The 27,828-nt window shown below is 43.0% G+C and overlaps 1 protein-coding gene across 1 annotated transcript in view; it reads left to right on the top strand.

Annotated features, from left to right (window-relative positions):
* DISC1 (DISC1 scaffold protein) overlaps positions 1–27,828 on the top strand; it is a gene marked incomplete at both ends in the record, with an annotated part of 352,917 nt that overhangs the window by 276,666 nt on the left and 48,423 nt on the right. The window contains one exon of the mRNA XM_079713831.1: positions 7,301–7,361. Within this exon, the coding sequence (XP_079569957.1) occupies positions 7,301–7,361 (61 nt within the window). The remainder of the gene's footprint in view (positions 1–7,300; positions 7,362–27,828) is intronic.

The raw sequence follows: 27,828 nt of genomic DNA, 5'->3' as shown, positions 1-27,828 counted from the left end.
TTCATTTGGTTCCAACCCTAGCGGATATGCAGTGACAAGTCTAAAGCCTAGGAAGGATTATATCCTGTTTAATTCAGAATCTCCCTCTTGAGAGTTTTATGTAAATGACCACTACACATAGTGATGGCAGAAAAATGCTGTAAACAACTCTACAGAGGCAAACAAAAATCTTGTAAAACCACATGAATTTGACATCTTATTATAGCGAGGAATGACCCTACCTGAATATAAGCCTGGGAAAATTAGTAATCATTTTCTCATTGCAAACTACTTTGAAATCACCTTGGCCTATACAATATATATAGATACACACACACAGGTATACGTATATGTACACACGTATATATGTGATATATGATATAAATATATTACACAATGGTAATGTATTTTATGCTGATATGTTAGCAGATATATGATATATTATACAATGGTAATGTATTTTATGCTGATATGTTAGCAGATATAGGATATAAATATATTACACAATGGTAATGTATTTTATGCTGATATGTTAGCAGTATTCTCCCCCACAGTTTACATGCTATTAGGTTTCCATTTGTTGGTGGCTGTTCTGTAATTGCCAGTGCTCTTTGTAACTCTGACTTTTTGCAGCAGTCTTTGGCCTCTCCTGAATTTATTATCTTTGAACACCTGCTTCATTTTGCTGGCGGCTGAAATTTCACATGCGTTTATTCAGTGTGCATTTCCTCGCTCCTATTATTTAAAATTGAGGTTGTGTTCTTTAACAGTGGGTTCTGGGACTGTCCCTCACTAGCTGTGTGAGCTAATGATCCTCACTGCCCCTTTGTTTTTCTAACTGCAAAATGGGGGTGATACTAACTGCTTCATAGGTACTATTATTGTGAGACATTTAGAGCAGATGTTTTGAACGGTACCTGACACGTAGGAAGTGCTCAATAAAATCTTAACTAGATTGATGTCATTAACTTGATATCAAGTATTTCTGCATATTGGGTTTCCAGTGTGACAGTCAAGATCACTTTGGTACCAGCAAGGGTTCAGGCTGGTATTTCCATCTTCAGTGTAAAATTTGAGTTGTGTAGCACCTCCTATAACAGATTCTGCCAGATTTCAAGGTCTTACAATCTTGTTCCATCCCACCTACCAAGACAATCCAACTGCAAGTCCATTGTTTCCATGTTGTTGCCATACCTGGCTCTTTGTTAGTGCTGCTTTACTACTTCATCTCCTTGTGCGGTTTAATTACCCAGGTAAACAGAAGTCCTTCCATTAACTCAAGCGGAAGAATAATACTTCAGATGTTCAAAAGTTTCTCAGAATTCTAAAATTTCTCCCTTGTCTTTCACATCTTCCTTCTGGAAGATTTCACTAATGGGTGTTCATCTTGGCTAAATCTACCTTTGAAATCTGCTGACTTATTTTCATAAAATGAGGTCAGACCTCACTTGGTACTTAGGTTATTTTAGAAACACGTCAATAAAATGGCTGATGTTAGACAATGTTTGTGATTGATGCTAAACAACATTTGTGATTGATGCTAAACTGAGGAGGTCCCTTCGGCTTCCATTTTCAAATTTGAGATCATATTGTACCGACCTCATGATGCTGCCTTATTAATTGAGGGTGGTGGGGCTGAAGTTCTTTGGAACCACTGCTTTATTCAATCTGAAGGCAAGGCTGCCTGCGTGTTACTCATTCCCTGTACTGTTATCGTGACAAAAACTGCTGTCCTTTTATTATGCAAACAAAGGATCTAATGCAATGAAACCTAGTTAGACCTGCTTCTACTTAACATTCTTCTACCTTCCTAGTTTATCCTGAAAAGGATATTTATTGCTGGGTAGCTTGGTAATTTTTTTTTCATTAGACTCATAAGGCTATTTTTGGATTATCACTTATGATGAAGACATATGGAAAATGTTGCTCTGCACTCCCAGGAGAAATCAATGTTAGCATCTGGCCCTACAGTGCTCTCCGGGCTCCTTGAGGCCGTATCTCTATTATACTTAAATAGTGCCTACATAGTGTCTTGCATGAAGTAGGACCCAGGTTCCATTTCTGTAACATTGATTTGTGTCTGTGCCATGCACTCCCATAAATGTTTTCTCTGCGTTTAGTGATCAATCAGTTCTTGTTTAATTGGATTCATAAAACTATATGAACTCCATTCTGATATTTTGGCCTGATTCTGGATATCAGATTCTCTTAGCATGTGGGGAGGAGGGGAAGTGTTCCTGCCTTTTCCGCATCAGGATGCCTGGTGACCCCTGGTCTCCTTTTCCCTTTAGTACTCAGCTTCCCTCGGTACCATCCTTGGTTCTTGGAATCTTGCCTCACCACCACTGCCATTCTCTGGGTCCCTGCTCTAAGATGCTGGAGAAAGGAGGGAAGAGGAGGGCTGGTGATAAGGGAAGAAAGGATGAGCTCTGTTCTCAGTCAGTGTCTCTGTGGGCATATCTCTTAGGAAGTTGCATATCTCTTAGGAAGTTAAAAACCTAAACTCCCCGTCTATGGTTTGGGCCTCTCTGGAAGGTTGTGAGTCAACCCAGGAATATGTGAGCAAGGCAGGTCTGGGAGATGAGTCAGGATCCAGCGAAGGCAATCAACACAGCATCCTCTGCAGATGGCAGCCTCCGGGCCAGTGGACAAGATGTTCCTATGTGGGTCTAGCAGCTTACTAACTGGAGCATCAAGTGCTTAGATGACTCAAATATTTAGTGTCCGATTTCTTAACAAAATCGTTCATAGCGTGTACCTCTGGATTATTTTAAACACGAGAATATGGCTGTCTTGTCCTCAAGGGAGGTGCTATGAATTTTTGTCCCTTGCATGAAAGGTGCTATCACAATATAATCATAGTTATATGGGATCACCAAGGGCTTCTTAAGTTACTCTCACTCCCTGCGTGATGACATCTCGTCTCCTTGCTTCAGTTGCCAGGTGTCCATCTGCAGTCCAGACCTTCTCTAGACTCATATATCCAACTCTACACTTGCCCGTCCTGCTGGATGTCTAATAAACCTAAATTTATCGTATCCAAAATTGGACTCTTTTTAAAAGTTTTTTGATTGCTTTTATTTTCTCCAGCTTTATTGAGGTATAATTGACAAATAGCGTTGTGAGATAAAGTGTACAACGTGATCGTGATGTTTGATATACATGGTGAAAGAGTTTCCCCTCATCAGGTTCATTAACACATCCATCACTTCACGTATTTATCTTTTTTTGGGGGGGGGAACGGACCTTAGAGTTCTACTTTCTTAGCAAATTTCAATCCAAAATTGAAGTCCTGCTTGTCTCCCCAAACGGGTTTCACCGCCATCTTCCCTTCTCAGTTGATGGCGACTGTTTTTATTTCAGTGGCTCAGGGCAAAAACCTTGTAGTCATTCTTGACATGGCTTGTTTTCACACATGCAAATCCAATCTGTCAGGGACTCCTGTTGTTTCGATTGTTTAAAGTATACCTAAAATCTGCCTCTTATCGCCACCCCCTGCTGACGCCCTGGTCTCAGTCCCCATCACCTCACCTCCTCCTACAGTCTGGTCTCAACACAGCAGCCACGAGCCAATTTCTTGCCATTCTTATGCAGTGCTTTCCCATTTCACTCAGAACACCCCAAATCCTGAGATAGCTTTCCAGTTACTATAGCTGTAGAACTACTTATCCCCCCAACTTAATGACTTACAACCATTTATTATGTGCACAAATTCTGTGAGTCAGGGGTTTCGACAGGGAGCAGCAGGGATGGCTTGTCTCCCTTCCATGATGTCCGGGTCCCTCAGAGTGAAAGGCCCAAATCATCTGAAAGCTTGGTCACTCACACGTCTGCGCGCACACACAAACACACACACACACACACACACACACACACACACACACACACACACACTCTTGAGTATCTGAGCACGCCCCTAGCACCGGGTCTTACCTTGTAACTTCTTCAGGATTTTATATGTGAAGAAATTTTTATATAGATTTTTTTCCTTTTTTTTTTTTTCCAAAACACTTTATACTTTTTAAAAAGCAATTCCTGGTGGCGTGTGCTCCCAACACTGGCTCCCCCCCGTCCCCAGCCGCGTGCTGGGGCTTCTGGGTCCACAGCCCCGCCCGGGGTCTAACGGAGGCCCAGCAGCAACCATGGCAGGGTTGACTCTGCTGGGAGCGGCAGGGAGCCAGCCACCCTCTTCCTACCCTACCTCCCAGTAACTACTCCCTGCCCAGGGGCACCCACTCCCTGGGACTCTGGACGGAGGGACAGATGGACGGAGGGAGCTGTCCCCAGCACCTCACCTCCTTCTCTGAGGGGATGCAGGGATGGATCTGCAGGACCTGCCCCCTGCAGCTGGCGTTTCTCTCCTGCTCCGAGAGCCTGCTTAACTGAATAAAATGTTGCGGCCAAAAAAAAAAAAAAAAATGCGGGCTGTAGGCTGAGCCCTTTGCCCCGGCGGCCATGAGCCAGACCAGCTCCGCGTGGCCTCTTGTGTGGCTTGGGCTTCCTCACAGCATGGCAGCTGGGTTCCCGGGAGGAGGAGCCAGGCAGGAGCTGGACCCTAGCCTCAGAAGTTAAACAGCATGCTTCCTGCCACACGCAGCTGGGGGAACAGTCCTAGCCTGTTCAGATTCAAGGGGAGGGAAATAGGTTTCCTTGTTTGATGGACAGTGGCCAAGTTCTGGAAGAGCGTATGGGGCCAGCAATATTACTGTGGCCGTGTTTGGAAATAGAGTCTGCTGCAGTGGCCTGCGTGATTAGACCTGAGCTGTTTCTCTGCCCGCATCGCTTCTCCCCAGGGAACGTTCTGCTCTGGCCACATGTTGGTGAGACACTCAGGCAGACTCCTGCCCTGGCCGGCCCTTCTGCGTCTCTGCCCTTCCCGGCGTGCTGCTTACGTGCTCTCCCCGCCGTCTCCATGCTTTTACTCAATGTCACCTTCTCAACGAAGCCTACCCTGACCACTCTGCAGCCCCACTCTGATCCCCTTCTCTTGATTTATAATACTTATCAACCCCCTAGTAGTCTATGGAACTTTGTATTTCCTCTTTATTACCTGCCCCTCCAGAACGAAGCACCACATAGGCAGGAATCTTTATTGGTCCTGCTCACTGGTTTATACCCAGGGCTTAGGACAGTGTGTGCCACATAAATGCATATAGGATGTGAAACAGAGCATGTCTGGTTGGGATATTCTGAATTTGCAGTACTTATTCCAGGTGAACCAGTGAGATCTCTGCTCTGAAGAAACACATCACCATTGTTCTCTAAATCCCCATGCTGGCACACGACCTGACTCATAGTAGGAGCTGACAACACATACTTAACTGATTTATTTGGAGAAAAAACTTAGCACACCGGGCTTCCCTGGTGGTGCAGTGGTTGAGAGTCCGCCTGCCGATGCAGGGGACATGGGTTTGTGCCCCAGTCTGGGAGGATCCCACATACCGCGGGGTGGCTGGGCCCGTGAGCCATGGCCGCTGGGCCTGCGCGTCCAGAGCCTGTGCTCCGCAGCAGGAGGGGCCGTGACAGTGAGAGGCCCACGTATCGCAAAAAAAAAAAAAAAAAACAACTTAGCACACCTTAACTTGCTTAGGCAAGTTAACTAGCTTAGGCAAGCACAAATCAATAAGAGAACAACTTAAACAGTTCCTTTCACTGTATGCATCTCTGTTTTAACTATCATCAACGAATTAACCAGAAATTTTGTTGTCATTTCCATCTAAATATTTCTTTTCTTTTCTTTTCTTTTTTTTTTTAACAAAGAGAAAAGTACTAGATTTATTCAAGTATTCTGTCAACATTTGCTGAGAAACTAGTACAAACAAATGTGATTCAAAGTACTGGAGATACAGCATTGAGTAAGACAGACAGCATCCCAATTCTTACAGAGCTTACCTTGTAGTGGGAATAAATAGACAATAACAAGCATATAAACAAACAAAAAAAACAGGTAGTGGTAAATGTTCTGATGAAAACAAAACAGCGTGGTCTGAGAGTATGGATTAAGAGTAGCTTAATTATTCTTGAAAATTAATTGCAATGCCTTATTAAATAACTTCATGTGACTCCAACTGAAGCAGAATAATCAGTTTAATCATAGCCTTTTAATAATAGTCTTACTGATTCATTGATAAAGTGTGTTTTCCCCCATTGGAAAGGTCATCAGTTTGGCTTTTCTATTCTTAGAGCAGTATTTCCCAAAATGGGATCAATGAAGTACTATAGTTCCTGGGAATATTTGGTTTCTTGATGAGGAATTTCAAGGTACTTTTTCCAGTTTCCAATACAGCCCCTGTCCCTCACTCCACGCATACATGTTGACCAAAGTGGGGTCCTGAGTGTCCCCCAGGCGGACACTCAGGGCTGAGAGTCAGGCAGCATGCTTTCCATGTACCCCAACTTTTGAGTGTTCATGAGCCCGTCAGCACAAATTACCTTTGAGAATGAAGGTTGGAATAAAAAGAATGGTAAATATCACAATGGCTGTAATACCGATGAGGACAGAAAGGGAATGACATCAATAGGTTACTGCCACCATCCTCCAGAGGCATCTCTGCCGGCCGCTCCTCTGGGGCTGGAAGTCACATCTCGTTCGGGGGTCACCTGGAGACCAAGGCACTTTCACTCCTCAGAGGAGGAGGAAACAGAGGGTGTCAGAGCTTGCCCCAAAAGTACCAAACCTCTTCTACATTAGCAAAGTGCCTCTTTGACCCATTGGACCATCTATTTGATGGTCATCTATTTGCCCAAGGACCATCTATTCCTTCAGTGTTTGGTGGTTATGAGGCACTGAGTTTACCTCTAGCAGAAGCTGATCTCACAGCTTTGGGAGCTGAGTAGTTGATGTCAGCTCACTGGCTGCATCAGGCTCCTGTTTGTTTTTCAACGGAAGGGTCTGTCATCCTCAGCTACCATTGGTGAGGTTCTCTGGTTAAACCACAGGATGGGGTCTTCTTCTCTCTCGCACTCTTTCCCAAACTCTACAACCAAGCCTTTGGCTACCAGGTGGGAAAGGTGAGGGGCACAGGGCACAAAGGGATCCACGCCAGACACCGGATAAGGTGCCTTTGAAAGCACGTAGTGAAAGGCATCATGCCCTCGATCCCCGGCTCCGACTCCGGCAGTGCCTGGAGGCCTCAGACCCCTTCCAACGCATCCCTCCAGGCAAGCCATCCAATGGATTCGAGTGTTTTCCAAACATAGGATGTTATCATTACTAGCGGCTCAACTGTGATCCTTTGGGTTTTGGCTTTTCGTTGAGCAATTCTGGGTTTTGTTCAATCTCTGACTCCAGTTGCATCAATTTTGGATTTTTGTTTTGCAGAAACCAGCGTGAAGGCGAATACTATGAAGTACATGGAAATGCTTGAGGATAAACTGCACAGGTAGGGATGGTAACTTCTTCATTATAGACTCCGTGACATGTCTGGATTCTTTATTATAACAGAACTTGGTGAAAGCAAAGAAAAAGGCTAGCCCATTTCTGCAATAAATTAACAAAGAAAAACACAAAAAAAGGAGTCCTTTGAATCCTGTAACAGAAGAAGCAGGTGCCATACAAACATATCCCAGAGCTTTTCTCTTTTTATAAAAAGTAAGTAGATTAAGATGTTGAAAAGTGTCCGGGGAGATGACAAGATTGTTTTCATGTTTCCTAAGAAGAAGAAGAATCATCCTTGGTATGTTAAGTTCAGAATTCATGCCTTGGTCTGTCTTTCTCTTCTTTTAAATGTCTGAAGTGGATGTTATGGATTTTGATCCAGCTTATCTACGTTTTAGAACAATATAAAAATGCACATCTTAGATTCTGTTTTGAATCCTGAATCAAAACAAGTGTGAAAAATTCTCATGCCTTTTTTTTAAAAAACCCAGTTAGGAATTCAGATTTGAGAGACATTAGGGATGCTGCATCGTGTCAAGATGTTTCTGGTTTTGGTGGATGTGTACTCATGAAAATAAATCCCAGCCACCAGGATCTGTTCCTAATTAAGGAAACAAGTAGGAAAATGTAATATGTGCTTTCCTCCCTGGGACTCATTTAGTTCTATGGAAAATGTTTTGCTACTATTTTGGAAATTGTTAAATAATTCTTTAAACAGGCTATGCCTTAAACCTTTGTCTGCCAGGGTAATGCCATCGGCTAAAATACTGCTTCCCCCTTAAGAGATGTTAAGGGGGGCTGCCTAGCTGAGCTCTGCTCTCCAGGGCAAGTGAGGTGCTGCAGGGTTGATTCTAATGCTTGGAAAGCAAGTTCTTCCAACCACTGACTGGTATTGCCCCGACCCCTGTGCCCTAGATGTGGGGAGGAACCTCAACGAAGGTGGCCTGTAGCAGGTATGGGGTGAGAGGGCTTGCAGGTAAGAGGCATCCTCTAAGGAAATGTCTCTCCTCCTTAGAAAGTAGGGCACTCAGCTGGGTCAGGTGCGCTGCCCTGAGTCTGGTGTCCTCCTCTACCGTGTGTTCTGCCATGGCAGGTTTCTGCACATCCTTCTTCATCTTAACTCTGCTTACTGTTTTTTAGCCGTAAGCATCCCACACGCCCTGCATTCTTTTAGGTGAGTGGGTGGCAGGTTGGAGCTGTGAGACATGGGTATAGGTAGAGAAGTGCCCCTTTAAATAGCAGCTCTATCACTTATCAGCTACCTAAATTCGGGTAAGCATTCACCTTCAATTTCTTTATCTGTAAAACAGAAGGGTGGGTACCTACCTTCCAGGTGTGTGCCTTTTATTACCCACTGTATATAAAGCACCCTCATAGTCAGCGGTCAGCAAACCTTCATTCCCTTCACCTCCTGGTGCTTCTGATGTTTGCTGTCCTGATCGTCAGAACTGGCTGAACAGTCATGCCCAGAGCTCATCCTTTTCCCTCCAAGCCAGGTCCCTGGGCTGTGTATGCAGTCCAGGGAACGGCCCCTCCCCTACCTGTTGAGGCCCTCCCACCTGGTGCCTGTGTGTAACCAGGACTCAGGTTCACTGCCCTTTCCCTCATCTCCCCCTTGGAGTCAGTCTGTGGTCCTGCCACTTAGGCCCCTGTAAGCATCCTCCAGCCCACCTGCGTTCACCACGCTAGGGTAGGTCTGTCTTCTCTCACTGAATGACTGTGAGGGCTGCTTTTTACATTTTTCTGTGTCCAGTGTTGCCCTTTCCATTCCATTCTCCAGGTGATCTCCAGTGAGCATCTTAAAATGCAAATCTGGTCGTTGTGCATCCCCATCATCCGAAGGGTAAAGCCTAAATGTCCCACTGCAGCTCACGCATTCTTCCACGTGGCCTCTGTGGGTCCTTCGGAATGAACCATCACCACCCGTCACTGCCCTCCCTACTCCAGTCCTGCTGATTCTCGTATGTTTCTCAACGCCACTGTGGTTTTTTTTCTAGAGAGAAACTCATTTAGAAGGGAAAATGGTCAAGGGATTATTGTTCTGGGAAGTATTAGGTTGAACCACGTGAAATTACTGATATCAGACCATTTCGACCTAGAAAAATGGCACTCTCTTATGGTACAACCCAATATTTAGTGATCTGGAGTAATCAGGTCCAATGCTACGGCCTGAGACGGGCCAGTGTCCTTCCCCACGGCACGCTGGCCCGTGCATGGATGTGCGGACTTTCACCTCTCCCTTGGCATGTGCCCCTGGGGGCCTCTCCCAGCTCAGCCCCGACCAGCCCTCCATGTGTCTAAGCCTCGTGCATCCTTCAAGTTTTAGACGTCTCCTCTTTGAAGCCTTCCATGACTCCCCAGGACTGAGTCATGTGCTTGCACTGAATTATTCTTCTTGCTTTCAAAGTGCTTCACGTCAGGTGTGGAAGATTATGTCTGTCTTGTTCAGGATGTGTCCTCGGTGATTTGATAGGTCTGAACAGTGTAGGTGACAAACAATATTTGCTGAATGAATGATTGAATAGATGACTGAATGAATGCAGCCAATCTGTAGACAGCCTGGTCTCATTTCCATCACCTCTCCAGCCATGTGGATGCATGACTCATGTACGTTCCTTACTTGGGATCCGTCAACAGTCTCCGGGGACCAGGATGGTGGCTGGCCCATCCTCCAGCCTACTTCCTGAGGGCTTTTTCCATTGCTGTTTCAAGCTGTGAGGAGGTCTGGCTCAGATTTGTTTGAACTGCTGTGCTGGAACCACCCAAAGAGAGAGGAGATAAGGCAGCAGGTTCTGTAACCCCTAGGTCGCGGGCAGAGGGCCAGACAGAGGCTGGGAACTGCTGCGCCCTGAGGTGCGTGCAGGGGGGTTATTGCTGCCTGGGAGCGGGAGGCCAGCCTGAAGGTGGTGGAAGTGTGGTGAGTGTCAGGCTCTCCTTCCTGGGACAGAACTGCCCACCCCAGCAGGCCTGAGGCGTGATGGTGGCGCGATCCTGCCTCAGTCATGTTTCTTTTCAAGAGGATCAACATTTTAAAACACAAAACCAGTTTTTAGCCCTCGGTGGTTGGCATCATGGTGGCTGCTCAATTAATATTGCAAGATGTTGATGAAAGCAAGGTGATACATGCCAATGAAAATCTTTGTTATTTATTTGCACTGTCTGGAGCATCTCTGGGCCTTACGGGGGTTTAGAAGGAGAGTTGCTGAGAACTGAATAAAATGCTTATTTCCCGTTAGAAAGTTGTTGAGGACACACTTGATCATCAGTGCCACGGCAAGATTTGGATCTGGCCAGTCATGATTTTGGAGACAAATCTAAATGACCGCAATATCTTTGTTGAGACCTGGAGACTCAAGTACTGAGACAAACTGGGGTGGGTTCAGTGTCTCCCTCTCTATCAAAAAAGTCAAATGAATTAGAAATTAGGAAGTAACTGATGCTATCAGCAGCTCAGAAGGATCTCCTGCACAGTACAGGACAAAAAAGTGGGCAAATATTAAATAAGGGCTTCTAGTATATAGTAAACAAAGATTTGCCTTTTAATAATCTGAGTTATATAAAAAAGGAAATTTCCCTCTAAGTTTGAATGTTCGTAAAAACGTTAAAACGGTTTTTTTAAAACCTGATTTTTAAAACCATGATTTTATTTGCTATCAAACAATGTTAAGGCTGCCAAATATTTGATGTACTTAAAAGTATCTCAATTATGTTATTTTATATACTCAGGGTATCTATTCAGTCAAGTATAATTGTAAATAGATCAATAGTAAAATCGTTATTTGTAAATTATACCCATAAACTCTTTATTTCTTATACAGGAGAATAAATATAGACATATATACACATATGCATGTATACATCCACATCCACATATATAAACACACAAACTTGCAATTGAAAAATAAACATTTCACAGTTACTCTATTTATTTTGAAAATTCCCCTTTTTAAAATTAATTTTTATTGGAGTATAGTTGCTTTACCATGTTGTGTTAGTTTCTACTGTACAGCAAAGTGAATCAGCTATACGTATACATATATCCCCTCTTTTTCAGATTTCCTTCCCATTTAGGTCACCACAGAGCATTGAGTAGAGTTCCCTGTGCTATAACAGTATGTTTCATTAGTTGTCTATTTTATACATACTATCAATAGTGTATATGTGTCAATCCCAATTGAAAATTCCCCTTCAGTAACAAGGCATCGAATGGAAGTTCATGGATCAGAAGGAGGTGACATTCTCTCCTTTACATCCAGCCTTACGATCAGGGAGTGACTTAGAGGCTGGGGAGAGAAGCTGGCTTATTATCTCTCTATCAGTGAGGGGAAGAGAAGCAACAGACCTCTGGCAAATACACCTTGTTCTCAAGAAGAAAATGAACCTATGGAAAAAATAACCCAAATTATAAGTTAGATGCATGTACGTTGCTGCTCCTTGTTTCTACAAAGGAGTTAGGATTTGTGGATTTTTTTCCCACCTGTTTCAGGGATGTCCCGCCTTCCCCTTATCTACAGCCAGAGAGCCAGGAGGGTGGCTGCAGTCAGCTACAGGGTCGTGATCATTCCAGAGACCCACTCCCTCGCTGCTTTCCTTTCCATTCCCACTGCTGCTACCTTTGACTTGAGTCAGTAAAGCATCTTACAGCCTCCCTCCTTCTGGGCTCACACCGTTTCAGTGCACTGTTCCCCCACAGCCAGGACGACTTCGTTACCGTCCTGCTTACAATCCTTCTAGGGTCCTTTGCATCCACCATAAACCCCACGGTCCTCATCAGGCCCCCAGGCTCCCCATGAAGGGGCTCCAGCCTACTGCCACCTCGTCCCTGTGATCCCCACCCTTACTGGGTGCCCGGTGCTCCAGACTAGCCTGTGCTTTCAGTTCCTTAATTCATGCCCCCAGCAACTTCTTTGGGGAGCCCTCCCCTTCCCAGCTCCTGGGTGCACGCTCACCTCACGGCTCAGAACAGTATCTTCTCTACAAAGCCTCTCTGGCCTCCTCCTTCTTCCTTCTTGGTTCTCACAGTAGGAGCCACTTACAACAGTCTGTTGCACTAACTTCTGTCTGCTTCTTTTGGACTGCGAGCTCCTTGAGGATGCTCACTTTCTCTGTGTTCCAAGTGGCTGGCATGCTGTCTGGCACAATTTCAATAAAATTATATTTAATGCAAGAATGAATGGATAAATAGTCATTGTATCTTGAAATGTTATTTTGAACTGTTCGATTCAAAAAGTCAAGGCAGTCTAGGAAGATGTAATGTTCCAGAAATCCATTTGTCTTGACATCAAATCTTAGTGGGATATAATAGAAAAGGGAAAAAAAAATCTACTCTTAAAGAGCTTTCTCCACTTCTTCTTACCCCCGAGGTTTATTGTTTCTGGAGGTAGTACTTAAGCATGATATTTTGGCCTTGCTTATTTTTCCTTACAGATGAACCTTGCTTGAATTTCTGTTTTTTCAATTATTATTATTTTTTGGTTATATTTGTTCATTTGTTTTATTTTTTAGATTCCAGTGAAAACATATGGTACTTGTCTTTCTCTGTCTATCTTAAATCACTAAGCATAATACCCCCCAGGTCTATACATTTTGCAAACGGCAGAATTTCATTCTTTTTTATGGCTGAGTAATATTCCATTGTATATAGAAGATGTGGTATTTATTTTCTCAAGTATTCATATTCTCTGGTAGCCATTTTTCTCAAAGAGGCAAAAGGAATATTCAAAAGTCTTGTAGATGGGTTACACTTTTTACTGATCCTATGTTATATCTTGTATCTAACCATTGTACAGGAGAAATTTATTACTCTCTAATGACCAGCTCACATCTCTGGCTCGTGGGCACCAAGCCCTCCACCCTAAGGCTCCATTTAAACTCACAGAGTCTCTTATATGCATGAGTGATGGGAAAATTTCTCTTTTTTTTTTCTAGCATTTTTTCTAAAGTTAAACATAAAAACTGCTACAAACGATAGGCACAGTTTAGTGGATTATAGGGGATTTTTGTGCTCTTCTGTATTTCTCAAGCGAGTTTTTTTTTTTGAATGTGCATCATACTTTCATAATCAGAAAAGAAAACAGAAAAATCATTAAAGTCTGTTTTGACTATAGAAATAGTTAGAGACTTTCTCAGAGGTCTTCTTAGCTTTAGAGGGAACTATTAAAAACTCATTGGTCTTACCTGAAATTTACTTAGAGACATATATTTTTCTAAAGGTGATTTTGTTCTTTTTTTTTTTTAATTAATGTTTAGTTTCTCATTATCTTGCAGTTTCAATATGGACAGCCTGCCAGGAAATGGTAGCTCAGGGAACTCACTGCTCAGTGGCCAGCGGGGTGTGAGCAGGGAGGGAGAACCATGGTGGCTGCTGCCTGGGCACCATCACCTTCCCAGCTGGTCTGTCTGGACGGCTTTGCCTTCAGCCCAGAAGCCAGCGAGGCCTGAGAGGCACACAGCTTCCTGGAGTTGAGAGTACTTGTTGGGCAATGCTGTCCTGACCTTCTCTCTAAGTCGGCACAGTGTACCATATGGACGACATCAAGAGACTAAGGCACCAGAGACTGAGGCACTCTGCCCAGAGGACATGCCGTCTAGAGTGGGAGCATTGCTGCCCACAGTGTGCCTCAGAGGTCAAGGTCTGTCCCCTCACCCAAGGCTCCTGGAGCCGGTCAGTCACGGCTAAAAGCAAGTGTTGATGACCAACTGCCCACGATCTCAGGAAGATGGGAATTAGGGCTGAAGATGGGGTCCCTGGAACACTTGTTTCCAAGGCAGCTGCCTACGAGATGGTCCACTAGGATGTGGGAAGAACGTTTTAGAATTTCCGTTTTACTTTTTCATTTCACTCATTTAAGGTTTGTCCTTGAACCTGTTGTACATGTGTATAGTAGTACATGCATACAATTTGTGAAACAGAAATCAGAGTGCACAGTTGTAATTTTCTCACTGATGAGAAAGTGCTGACATTAACACTCGCTTATTTTCCGATTACTGAATCAGATGTCACATTCAGCGTATGACCAGCCTATGCAGCAGCCGTCTTTGTCTTCACGTCCACAAAGGAAAAAAAGGAGTTAATTGTCTAACAGAAGAGTTGGCCCTCATACACAAAGAAGATGAAAGAGGCAGAGACATGAAGAGGGAACAGGCAGAGTTACAAAAGGCACGGGGGAGAGGGAATTTACACTGTGGAGCTATTGGTAACTTCAGGCCAGAATTCACGAGCCTTGTTCAGGTGTGTGGCCCTTAAAAGCATAATAGCTGAAAGCCCGGGAGGCTGCTTCTCCCAGGAGTACATTCCAACCTTGACCGAGCTGTGCTTCCCGGCGGGCTGGAGGCTGCTCACCAGCTTCCCAACAGGAGTTGAACAATGACTAGAATTCTTTGGGATCCCATGTAGAATGTTCTTTATTCCGAGTTATGCAAGGCGATTTCAACGTTTCGGTGCACCTGGAACAATCCATTTTCAACCCACATTGACCTTATTTCAAAAGCTGCTGGGGGAAGTGACTATAAGAAATGGCAGCCAGGGGATAAGCGACCAGGCACGGGCAGACACCTGCTTCTGTTTTTCGCACTTTTATTGTATTGTTTTGCTGCTGACCCAGGCGTCCCTTCTCCCCTCTTAGGAGGCACGAGTCAGACACGTTAGTACCTCCCCAGACCCCACTGCTTCTCTGGGAGCCCAGGGCCTCGCTCACCCCGTCTTCACAGCCTCAGCCCCGTTTTTTCTTCCTCTGCGTCTCAGAAAGGCAGATTCTCAGCTTCTTTCTCTTTTTTTTCTTTTTTTTTTTTTACAACTTTATTGGAGTCTAATTGCTTCACAATGGTGTATTCGTTTCTGCTGTATAACAAAGTGAATCAGTTATACATATACATCTGTTCCCATATCCCTTCCCTCTTGCGTCTCCCTCCCTCCCACCCTCCCTATCCCACCCCTCCAGGCGGTTACAAAGCACCGAGCTGATCTCCCTGTGCTATGCGGCTGCTTCCCACTATCTATCTACCTTACGTTTGGTAGTGTATATATGTCCATGCCTCTCTTTCGCTTTGTCACAGCTTACCCTTCTCCCTCCCCATATCCTCAAGTCCATTCTCAAGTAGGTCTGTGTCTTTATTCCTGTTTTAACCCTAGGTTCTTCATGACATTTTTTTTTCTTAAATTCCATATGTATGTGTTAGCATACGGTATTTGTCTTTCTCTTTCTGACTTACTTCACTCTGTATGACAGACTCTAGGTCCATCCACCTCATTACAAATAGCTCAATTTTGTTTCTTTTTATGGCTGAGTAATATTCCATTGTATATATGTGCCACATCTTCTTTATCCCTTCATCGGATGATGGACACTTAGGTTGTTTCCATCTCCGGGCTATTTCTTTTCCCTCCTCTGTTTGGCGTGACCCTCCTGTGTTCACCTCTGTTCTCAGCTGGGAGCTATTTGTGCGAGCTCTCTGTCTCTCTCCCTGTCTCTCTATCTCTCTGTGCCCTCTGTCTCTCTATCTCTGTCTGTCTCTCTGTCTGTCTCTGTCGCTCTCTCTCTCTGTCTCTATCTCTTTCTGTCTATCTCTGTCTTTCTGTCTCTCTGTCTTTCTGTCTCTCTGTCTTTCTGTCTCTATCTCTGTCTTTCTGTCTCTCTATCTCTCTCTTTCTGTCTCTCTGTCTCTCTCTGTCTCTCTATCTCTCTCTGTCTCTGTCTCTCTCATTAGCAGAAGGAGACGTTGAGGATGCAGAGGCTGGAAGTACACCACCCCTTTTCATCCCCTCCCGATAAGCCGTCTCTCTCCTGGGTTGACTCCTGTCTGTCCTTTCAGACTCTCTTGAGGAGGTGTAGCCCACAGGGACTTCTCTGTCCTCTGGCTCCTGTCCTGTCTCCCGTCTACTTCTCGCCTGCCCTTTGATCGCACTGTCCTGGGACATGAATTTTCCTTTTATGTCCCTGTTCTGCCTTCTCACCTCAATTGCCCACTCAGGGCTCAGTCCTTCCACCCAGGAGATACTGTGACTTCACCCATTGCTGATCTTTTGTAGCAAGCCCCCATTTCCTTCTAAAACTGGATAGATTGATCCTACACATCATATACACGAAAGCCTTTGTGAAAATATTCGTTGTTAGGTTTGCCCACTTTTGAATATTGGAGCAATTTGGCTATACGGTCTAATTTTCCAGGGGAAAAAAGGATCTAAAATACCATACTATTTTGAAATTCAAACTGATAAGAAATCTTAAAGCAGTTAATTTTACAAAGGTCTACATAATCATTAATTTAATATGTAACCATTGATTGTTCACATTTAATTTTTAATCTTATTTCATCTTATAATAGAAAATCCTTCAGTATACTTAAAATAATAGTGGTTAAACATATAAAAATACATACTTACAGAAAACTAATACATAAAATACAAGAAGATGGCATGAATTTAAAAAGTAGGAAAAAAAGAAGGAAAAACAAGGGTAGGGAAAATATTGGTAACATTTGTATGGGGATTAGAGTCACCACCACAGCCGTTTACTATTCTAGACATTAAGTATGACTGATATGTATATAAAGCTAAGCGATGTTTGAAAAAGTTTATGTGAATGGTAGAATTTATAATAAACTTTGGAGGTCTGCATTTGCGCTACAGTTCACTACAATACTTTCCATTCTCTAAGAACTCTAGTAATGAATTTTTACTCAGAAATAACTTTTTCCCCTGAAATGTTCAGTTAATGATGAGTATAGTTTCCAGAACACTTCAGTCCATTTCGAGAAGCCTACATGTAGTTTTTCAGAAAGAGAGAGTCGAGCTCTTGCCTCTAGAACCCCTGCAGCTGCCCCAACTAGGCAAGTCTTTCCTTCAGGGCAAGAAAAGAAGCCGTCGCCTGCTGAATCCCACCTGGCCTTTATGTACAGTCCACAAAGAGGGCATGGAGTCCACTCTTCCTTTCTAGGGATGCTGGGCAGCGGGGCCCAGACAGGGGAATTAAGATGAAGGGTCTCCCTCCTACTAGGTTTTTACCATTAGTAAAAAAAAAACCCTCAAACAAACAAATAATCTCTTTCCTGATGAATGTGGAGAACCTGAGACATTTAGATAAAGTGCAGGCTCTGGAATCAAATTGTCTGGATCCATGTGTGGCCAATTAAAATAGACCAATAATAGAGCAAATATAAAGAATGTTTCCAGTATACAAAAAGAACTTAATAAATGCTAGCTATTATTACCTTAGTAGCAGCTATGGCACCATGAAAATTATGAAATCAAAATATCTACATTTCAAAAATCCTTATTTTATAAAACCAGAAGAGAATCTCTTATCCTCCTGGTGATAGTATGGGGAGAGAAGAGATGTTTGCTTGGAGCTTATAGCCTCCACTGAAGGGCTGCGAAACCTGGTTGATTATTTAAACTCTTAGCTTTTTCCTCTGCCTGCCCTTTGGCCAGCTGTTGGCACCTCCTGCAGAGGCTGGAAAGGGAGAGAGGTGAGGAAATTGAGTTCTTGTTAATGGCTGAGGGTTAAAGCCTCCCACGGTTTCTGTGACCAAAGGGCTAGGATCCTTCCAACACTCTTCTGCCTTTAGAAGCAACCTGGCTGGTTTGGGGGTGTTTGAGACCAAGGAAGTTCTGGGCTCCAGGCTCCAGAGCTCAGGTGCTAGGCGGAATTTACCATCTCTTCTGCGATTCACGGAGCTTCAAAGCCCTTCATCTTGACCGTCACTGGAGCTCAGAGAGAGAGAACATTTTGGGGAGAAATTAACTCCAATATATTTGCTTCTCTCCCTCTGATATCTTCCTTTGAGAGAGTAAAAATGTTGCTCTAGATAAGAGGGTGGCAGAAGGAAAGAAGAGGAAGGATTAGTCAGAAACCCTTTGGGTTTGTCTGGTGAGGGGCTTCAGAGAGGGGAGAGGTCTTCTTCCCGACGTGTGATGGGAAGAATTCAGATAGCATGAGCCACGTGGTTGGCACAGGAGAAGACAGACTTTTTAGAAAAAATGTAAATTTAAAGTATTTATTTATTTATTTTAAAATTGAAACAGTTGATTTACAATGTGTTAATTTCAGGTGTATAGCAAATTGATTCAGTTATATATATATATGGCTATATATATTAATATATATATATTCATTTTCAGATTCTTTTCCATTATAGATTATTACAAGATATTGACTATAGTTCCCTGTGCTATACAGTAGGTCCTTGTTGGTTATCTATTTTATATATAGTAGTGTGTATCTGTTAATCCCAAATTCCTGATTTATCCCTCTCCCACTTTCTCCTTTGGTAACTATACGTTTGTTTTCTATGTCTGTTAGTCTATTTCTGTTTTGTAAATAAGTTCATTTGTATCCTTTTTAAAATTTTATTATTTATTTATTTTTTTGCGGTACGCGGGCCTCTCCCGTTGCGGAGCACAGGCTCCAGACGTGCAGGCACAGCGGCCATGGCTCATGGGCCCAGCCACTCCACGGCATGTGGGATCTTCCCGGACTGGGGCACGAACCCAAGTCACCCAAGTCCCCTGCATCGGCAGGCGGACTCCCAACCACTGCGCCACCAGGGAAGCCCTGTGTCCTTTTTTTTAGATTCCACATATAAGTGATATCATATGATATTTTTCTTTCTCTGTCTGACTTACTTCACTTAATATGATCATCTCTAGGTCCATCCATGTTGCTGCAAATAGCATGATTTCATTCTTTCTTATGGCTGAGTAGAATTCCATTGCATATCCGTACCACATCTTTTTTATCCATTCATCTGTCGAAGGACATTTAGGTTGCTTCCATGTCTTGGCTATTGTAAATAGTGCTGCTATGAACATAGGGGTGTAGGTACTTTTTGAATTATAATTTTGTCCAGATATATGCCCAGGAGTGGGATTGCTGGGTCATACGGTAACTCTATTTTGCTGGGTCATATGGTAACTCTAGTAAGGAACCTCCATACTGTTCTCCATAGTGACTGTACCAATTTACATTCCCACCAACAGTGTAGGAGGGCTCCCTTTTCTTCACACCCTCTCCAGCATTTATTATATGTAGACTTTCTGACCAGTATGAGGTGACACCTCATTGCAGTTTTGATTTGCATTTCTCCAGTAATTTGTGATATTGAGCATCTCTTTATGTGCCTGTTGGCCATCTGTATGTGAGAAGACAGATTTTTGACTGCAGCATCAGAGCTAAAAGTGTGGACCAAAGGTCTTGGTCATCTGGCATCATTTTCTGTCACTGATATTTCAACCCTTCATCGGACGTGGAGCTGTTCTGAAAAGATGGCCTGAAAAATAAAAAAGATGGCCGTGATTTTGTATAATAGCAAATAGGAGATTGACTGTTAAAACAGAAGGCTCTGCTAACAGACTCCCCTGTGGTTTGTCCAGTTCATCCCAAAGTGTGTGTTTTAAAGCAATGATATGATCAGTCTGCCCACTGACATCAATTAAGAAATCAACCAGTATTTAAGGAGGTCTGAGGCTTGGCAAGATGCCCAGTGATTGCTCTTTCTTTACTCCGTTTGGTTTAGGTGGTGGAAAGCCAATCCATCGCAATTACTATGTAAACCTGAACTTGGGGAGGCCGTCGAGTGGACGTTCTGTCCACTGTGCTCTGGGGGCCCGTGTGCACTTGTCCCCCAGATATGCCAGTGTGCTTCACGGTGTGCCTGTTTCAAGGGGCCTGTCACATTCTTAAAAAGGCGATTATGACTAATCAATACGGAATGTCCAAACTAAGATGATTTTTACAAGCTCAAGAGAAACCATATAGCTTGAGTGTTTTTGATGCATTTTGGCAGGGAGTTGAGAAATCTTAAAGAAAAATTAACTGCTGTATCAATGGAAACCCCAGTAGGTAGATATCCAATTTGTCATTAATTAAAATGAGAAGACGTTTAATGATTCAAGGAAGCATTGTCAAGATTGTGTGATAGTTTAATTTGCTAACATGGATGAACCTGTTAGCTTCAGACGCATTATTAATAGAAGTAGAGCTCCTCCTGGAATTTCTCCAATGCTCACTTTCAGTGTGCAGTCATTTTTAAGACTCTGCTGAGTGCTCTTAGCTCACGTAAAGTGAGGTGACAGGTCTGCAGCAGCCTTGGCAAATGTAGGTTCGACGAAATATTACACACAACATTGTCTGTGACTCATTTTTGCTCCTTTTCTCCTCCTCACTCCCCGACCCCGCATCCCTCCCTCCCAGCCACCCTGAGTCATACAACAGCTGTGCAAACATTAGCTGCAAAGCAGCAAGCAATGAGCCACAGACACTCTCTGTGCTGTGCTGTGTCCCCTTCTATCATGGAGCTCACCCCAGGGTGGGTTCTAAATCCCTGGTCACAAACACCTCAGGGAGGAAAGCAGTTTTTTCCTTCTGTGGCTGCTACTGTAAAGGTGCCATTTCTTGAGCTGGAAGAATTTTCTGTGATTGCATTCTATGCTAAGCCTCAAAAGATAACTTTGTAGCTCTCATTCATCACCCAACAGGGCCTTTTAGGGGTGCTGCTTTTTTGTTTTTTAAGTTTCGTTGAAGTACAGGTGATTTACAATGTTGTGTTAATTTCTACTGTACAGCAAAGGGACTCAGTTATACATATATATATATATATTCTATTTTCATATTCTTTTCCATTATGGTTTATCACAGAATATTGAATATAGTTCCCTGTGCTCTACAGTAGGACCTAGTTGTTTATCCATCTTATATATAATAGTTTGCATCTGCTAATCCCAAGCTCCCCATCCTTCCCTCCCCCAGCCTCCCCTCCCCCTTGGCAACCACAGGTCTGTTCTCAATGTCTGTGAGTCTGTTTCTGTTTCGTAGATACATTCATTTGTGTCATATTTTAGATTCCACATATAACTGATATCGTATGATATTTGTCTTTCTCTTTCTGATTTACTTTGCTTAGTAGGATCGTCTCTAGGTCCATCCATGTTGCTGCAAATGGCATTAGTTCATTCTTTTTAATGGCTGAGTAATATTCCATTGTGTATGTATACCACATCTTCTTTATCCGTTCATCTGTCGATGGACATTTAGGTTGCTTCCATGTCTTGGCTATTGTTAATAGTGCTGCAATGAATATTGGGTTGCATGTGTCTTTTCTCACAGATACATTTTTTTTTTTTGCGGTACGTGGGCCTCTCACTGCTGTGGCCTCTCCCACTGTGGAGCACAGGCTCACAGGCTCTGGACGCGCAGGCCCAGCGGCCACGGCTCACGGGCCCAGCTGCTCCGCGGCATGTGGGATCTTCCCAGACCGGGGCACGAACCCGTGTCCCCTGCATCGGCAGGTGGACTCTCAACCACTGCACCACCAGAGAAGCCCTCACAGATACACTTTAGAGGATTGTGATAATTAGGATTGAGACTGACTGGAGACGTTCTTCAAATGTTTGTAGGAATGACATGCAGTGATGATATATATCAGTAGCTGACCATTATTAAGAGATATTGTATGCAGGTAATCCATGAAACACTTTAAATGGATTATTTCACTGAAGCCTCCCAACCACCCAGTGAGCTTCAGGCTCTGTTATTATCTGAATATATAAGGGGGCTGAGGCTGGCAGAGATCAAGCACCTTCCCTCAGGTGCTCCAGGGACTACTCTGTGGGTGTGTAATCTGTCTGCCTCCAATTCCCTCGGCGCCTCGTTCTCCAAGACTAACATTGCCACAACGTTCTGGAGTTGGGTGTGGGACAGAGGTATGAAACTTGAAAACTGTGTCTTAAGAATGAACTTTTTGATTTAAATTCCCTTAGTAAGACATTATTTAAAAAAATCCAAATTATTGTGGAAATTTTCAAACACGTGCAAAACTAGAGAACTTATAACGAACCCCCACGTGCACGTCTCACCAATTCAACAATTTTCAGTACATGGCTGAACTGATTTCAGCTGTACTCCCCTCCACTTCCCCACTGTACTAGTTTCCTATCACTGCTGAAACAGAGAGCCGTGAACAACTTGAAACAACACAGATCTATTGTCTTCCAGTTCTGGAGTCCAGAGTCTGATGTGGGTCTCACGGGGCTACAGTCAAGGTGTTGGCAGGGCTGCTTCCTTCTGGAGGCTCCAGGGCAGGATCTGCTTCATTACCTTCTTCAGCTGCTAGTGGCCAGCTGTAATCCTTGGCTCGTGGCCTCTTTCTCCATCTTCAGAGCACATCATTCCAGTCTCTGCTTCTGCATCACCTTTTCCTCTGATTCTGACCCTTCTCCCTCCCTCTCACAAGGACCATTGGATGACGTCATGGGGCTGACCAGAAAATCCAGGCTAATCTCCCCATCCCCAAATCCTTAACTTAATTATATCTGTAAAGTCCCCTTTGCCATATAAGGTAACATTCATGGGTCCTGAAGATTAGGACATGGACATCTTTGGGGAGCCGTTATTCAGCCTACCACATCCACCCTGCCCCCCACAGGAATATTTTGAAGTGAATCTCATTTTATTTAACCCATGAATATGTCAACACATATCTTCAAAAAGATAAAGACTTTAAAAAAATAACCATAATACCATTATCACACCTAAACACATTAACAAGGCTTTCTTAATATCATCAGATATCCAATTTTCCCAAATTGTCTCATAATTTTATGTTGACAGGTGGCTTATTCACATCAAGAAATGTGTCAGGGCTCTTTAACCTACAGGTTCCTAAACCTTTTACTTCACTTTCTTGTTGTTGAATTAACCAATATTTTTGTCCTACAGAGTTTGGCTACTTGTGTCCTTGTGGTCATCAACATGTTTCTTTTTCCCATGTATTTCCTATAAACTGGTAGTTAGATCTATAGGTTTGATTATACTGAGGTTTGATTTTATTGTCACAGTGCTTCATTGATAGCGTTGTTACTTTCTACATACGGAAGCCAATATTATCTGTTCTTTCTCTCCTGTGGTGTTGAGATTGGTTGTTGGGTTCAAGACTGGGAGCTCTGCCCTCTTTGTATCAGATTTTCCATCAGCTTTTTATACCTAAATTGGTAATCATTGACTAGACTTATTATTTCATTAGTGGATTGCGAAATAGTAATATTCTAATTCCATCACAGTCATCATTTTTTTTACATAAAATTCTTCTGTAAGAAAAGAAATTTCTTCAGGTTATTTCAAAGAGGGTCTGTGGGTTTGTGAAACCGGGAGCTCTTAATGCTATGACCAAAGATTAAAATTCTCCATAGGATGTCATAGGCACTCAGTAGTGCTGCTTTCCTGAAGAGATGAAAGATACAGACAATCATTTTCACTCATAATAATCCATGATTGGTGATGTGAGAAAGTAAGTAAATGTCTCAAAGTTTAAAAACAAAGTTTCCTTCAACATCTATTTAATTGTCCTGAGTTATGATTTACAAAAGAAAGAAATGTTTGATTCTTTCTCTTTATGCACCTGTTACAGAATAATAATTGGTTTTCTAGAATCCTCTAAGGGTGAACAAAAAGAGTGTGTGTGTGTGCATGTAGCATTATGAAGAAATGGATTTTTAACATATTTGCTGTTTCAATTCTTTGCAGAAAGTGTTCTTTTTCAAATTTTCCCATCTTTGGCGGAGATCCCTTTCAAACTGGCCCCTGAATCTTTTAACATCAACCTAAATGCTTCCTTGTTTTCTGATGGAATGAGATGTTTCAGGCTCATCTTGCACATTTCATGGCCCAGATCTAGAATCAGCATTTTCTCCAAGGAGCTCTTATTATTTTTAGTAGGAAATGATACTTAGAGACCACAGACTGGGCCCTGGGGGTGCTCACAGCTACTGGATTATCATTATTTTTGAACTTTTCAGTAGACAGAGCTAGGATATTTTTTCAGACAAATTATATCACAGATTCAGACTGTTATTTCCAGTTCAAATTTAGGGTTACATGATTTTATATGGGTATTTCTTTTCTCTTATGCTGAAAAATTTTATTCCTTATATCATTAAAAGAATTCTATACCTATCTATATATTTATCTATCTCTATTATGAAATATATTTGATTACATGTATGTAGTATATCTGACTATATACACGTGTGTGTATATATTATATTATATTTGGTTTATCCATTTTATGTATGGTTTCAGAATAATAATACTGACATTTTTATTAATAATATGATAACTGAAAACAGCCTAAGACTTCTTTGCAGTTCTTTTTGTTCTTAGGATATATCCCACCAGGGATGCACAGTTAAATTACAGAGGTTTAAAGTCACTTTAATTAATTCCCTTTGGTATAGTTCAACCATCAACTCAGTGCATAGTTAGCTCAATGCACAGTAGGCTAACCTCTATTATTTTGCCTTTTATTTTAGTGGTTGCTTCTTTTAGCAACACAAACAAATATATAACACAAACTTTATGGTTCAAAGTTAAATGTACAAAACAAGGTGCAATCAGAAAAGTATAGCTGTCTTTCCCTCTCTTCAGCCTTTTCCTGACTTTCTCCTACAGGAAACCATTTTAATTCCATTTTGCTTTATCTTTCCACTGCTTTTTAATGACATAGCCATATATATTTATATCCTCTCTTAGACGAAAGGTGCAGTACTACACACGCTGTTCTACACCTGCCAAGATGACTTGTGAATGTAAAACTTCCTGAGAATAGGAAATAGAACCCACATATTGTAGTGTAAGCCCAGCAGTCCATTTAATCAGAAAGGGGTCAAGTCCTAAAGAGCTGGGAGCCAGAATCCTCTTTAGATTTCAACTTTGCAGAGCTCTGTTTGTGACCCATTCTGTGCTGACATTTTTATTTTCTTCCTCATATTTAGCTTATACCACCCCCAAGATCTCCCAAGACTCACACAGTTATAATTAATTGCATATACTGATTCTGGAAATACCGTTCTTTTTTCAACCAGGTGGTTTGTCAAAAATATTTTTCTATGTTACTACATGACAATTATAACCATGGTTTTAATAGTAATTAACATTCAATAAGTACACATATTACAATTTGCTTAACCATATTTCATTGAAGGGCATTTTGTTGTTTTCCACCTTTTTTTGTTATATGGCAAATTTTATTTATTTATTTATGTATTTATTTTGTGTGGTACGCGGGCCTCTCACCGCCGTGGCCTCTCCCGCTGCGGAGCACAGGCTCCGGATGTGCAGGCTCAGCGGCCGTGGCTCACAGGCCCAGCCGCTCTGCGGCATGTGGGATCCTCCCGGACCGGGGCATGAACCCGTGTCCCCTGCATTGGCAGTTGGACTCTCAACCACTGCACCACCAGGGAAGCCCTATATGGCAAATTTAAAGATTAATTTCTCTTTGCTCAAGAGCCTTGAATTATTGAACTGATGGGACTGACACCATTACCTAACAGGCACCTGTGTTGTTTCCTCGGGTCCTTGTTTCCAGGGGTGGAAGTGTGCGGAAAGATGTAGCTCTTCCCAGAGAAAGTATTTTTTCTTAACACTTTCAAAAGAAGGAAAATACAAAACATACACAGGATGAAAATTGACAGGAGGAGGACCTTTAAACAGAACAAAAACCTTTGTGAAAAATTCTCACCTCTGTTTTTTTTCCAAAGAAAAATTTTTATACATGGTACATGCAAAGTGTGTCATGTTAGATTTAATATATGAATAATGAGAAAGACTGTGATTTGGGTCAGATGAGTCTCTTAGAGCTTGCTAGGGGAACAGGATCTTAGACTACCCCAAGGCAGGTTCTCCAGGTCCGAGAACTCACATCGATCTTCAACCAGGAGGCTATCAGTTGTTCATCATTCATCGTTCCCCACTACTTGTCCAATACCTTCCTTACCTGAAGCCTCAGAGAACTAAGGAACTTATGCATTTCTTTTGATAAGATGAGGAAAAGACAACATAGGTTTATATTAAAAAGTTTCAGATGTTTTCTGGAGTAGAGGTGAGAGAAGGAGATTAACAACTGGTCCCATGGTTGCCCATGTAGCGCGGAGAGTTTGAGTTGCCCCCTTCCAGAATCTCAGTGGGGAGAGCCCCTGTGAGTGGGCTCTGGGACGGGGGTGGCCTGGCTCATTCATGGGGCCAGGGAGAACCAGTGTGAACAGGCAGAAGGGTTGCTGTGCCTTGATGGGCAGGGTAGCTTGTCACGCAGCACAGAGCCAGCATAGGGGGGCCTTAGAAGGGAGACAAATACGTTTAGGCTGGATCAAACAAGTAACGACTGGTCTGTAAAGAAGAGGGGAAGGGCTCAATGAAAAGCAGTGTTTTAGAAAAACTGGTTGTCAATGCTATTCAGAATAGATTGAAAAAAGAAGGAACTTGGAATTAGAGAGGCCAGTAAAGAGGCGATGGAGCTAATAAAGTCCTGAGTTCATAGAGACAGGACTGATGTATGGAGAATGATGAAACTACAGGAGAAGAGAGAGTAGAAGGAAGGACAAATTTAAAGAAAATAAGCTATGAGTGTGGGAAGTAACAGACAGTGGTGCTTCCAGGATTTGAGGCAGCAGTGACTGGGAGAATGGGTAACAGAAGCAATTCATTAGATCAGGAGCATTATGGCTGGGAACCAGGTTCCTCCTTTTTTTTTTTTTTTTTTTTTTAAACCTTTCTTATTTTTCCTTCTCATCTTTTTAATACAACTCTCTATCAAGTGCTTTCATATCTGACAACTGTTCCCTGGGGCTCTAGTAGTAAACAATACAAGCCCAGTCTTTGCTGTCACAGAACTTGCATTTAATTAGGGAAGGAGGCGGAAGAAAGAATAAGATAATTCATGCAGTGATAAGTGCTGTGAAGAAAGTGAAACAGGCCCATGTGGTGGATGGTGACTGAGGTGTGTAGGCCCTGGGTTGGAAAACTGCAGGTTGCAGACTCTGGAAAGTGACTCAGAGGAACCAACCACGTGAAAGCTTGGTGGCATTTCAGGACATTCTAGAAAATGAAAAAAATATCTTAAGACAAGAACCGACTTGGAGAGCACGAATCAAAAAGAAGGCTGAGGGTACTGGATGGTTCCCAATAAGGGCAAGGAGATGAGGGCAGAGAGTGTTTCAGTCAGGATCTAATCAGGAGACAGAACCCAAACAAGCAACTTGAACATGGATAGCATAATATAAAGAATTATTCAGGGCTTCCCTGGTAGCGCAGTGGTTGAGAGTCCGCCTGCCGATGCAGGGGACACGGGTTCGTGCCCCGCTCCGGGAGGATCCCACATGCCACGGAGCAGCTGGGCCCGGGAGCCATGGCCACTGAGCCTGCGCGTCCGGAGCCTGTGCTCCGCAGTGGGAGAGGAGGCCACAACAGTGAGAGGCCCGCGTACCGCAGAAAAAAAAAAAAAAAGAATTATTCATTACAACAAAGGATTGGAGTAACGGAGGATCCACCAGGAAGAAGTAAAGAGAACTTAGCCACCACCCACAGGGCTAAGATCGGGACCCCCCCTGCCCCCAGGCTAAGATGCAGACCTCCTTAAAGAGGAAATGACGATGCTGCCTGGAGTACTGAGTCCTGTACCAGTGCACCTGCCGGCAGGCGTCTACC

Source organism: Hyperoodon ampullatus (assembly GCF_949752795.1).
Source record: "Hyperoodon ampullatus genome assembly, chromosome: 1".
Taxonomy (NCBI): Eukaryota; Metazoa; Chordata; class Mammalia; order Artiodactyla; family Ziphiidae; genus Hyperoodon; species Hyperoodon ampullatus.
This window is presented reverse-complemented; position numbering and strand designations above follow the sequence as displayed.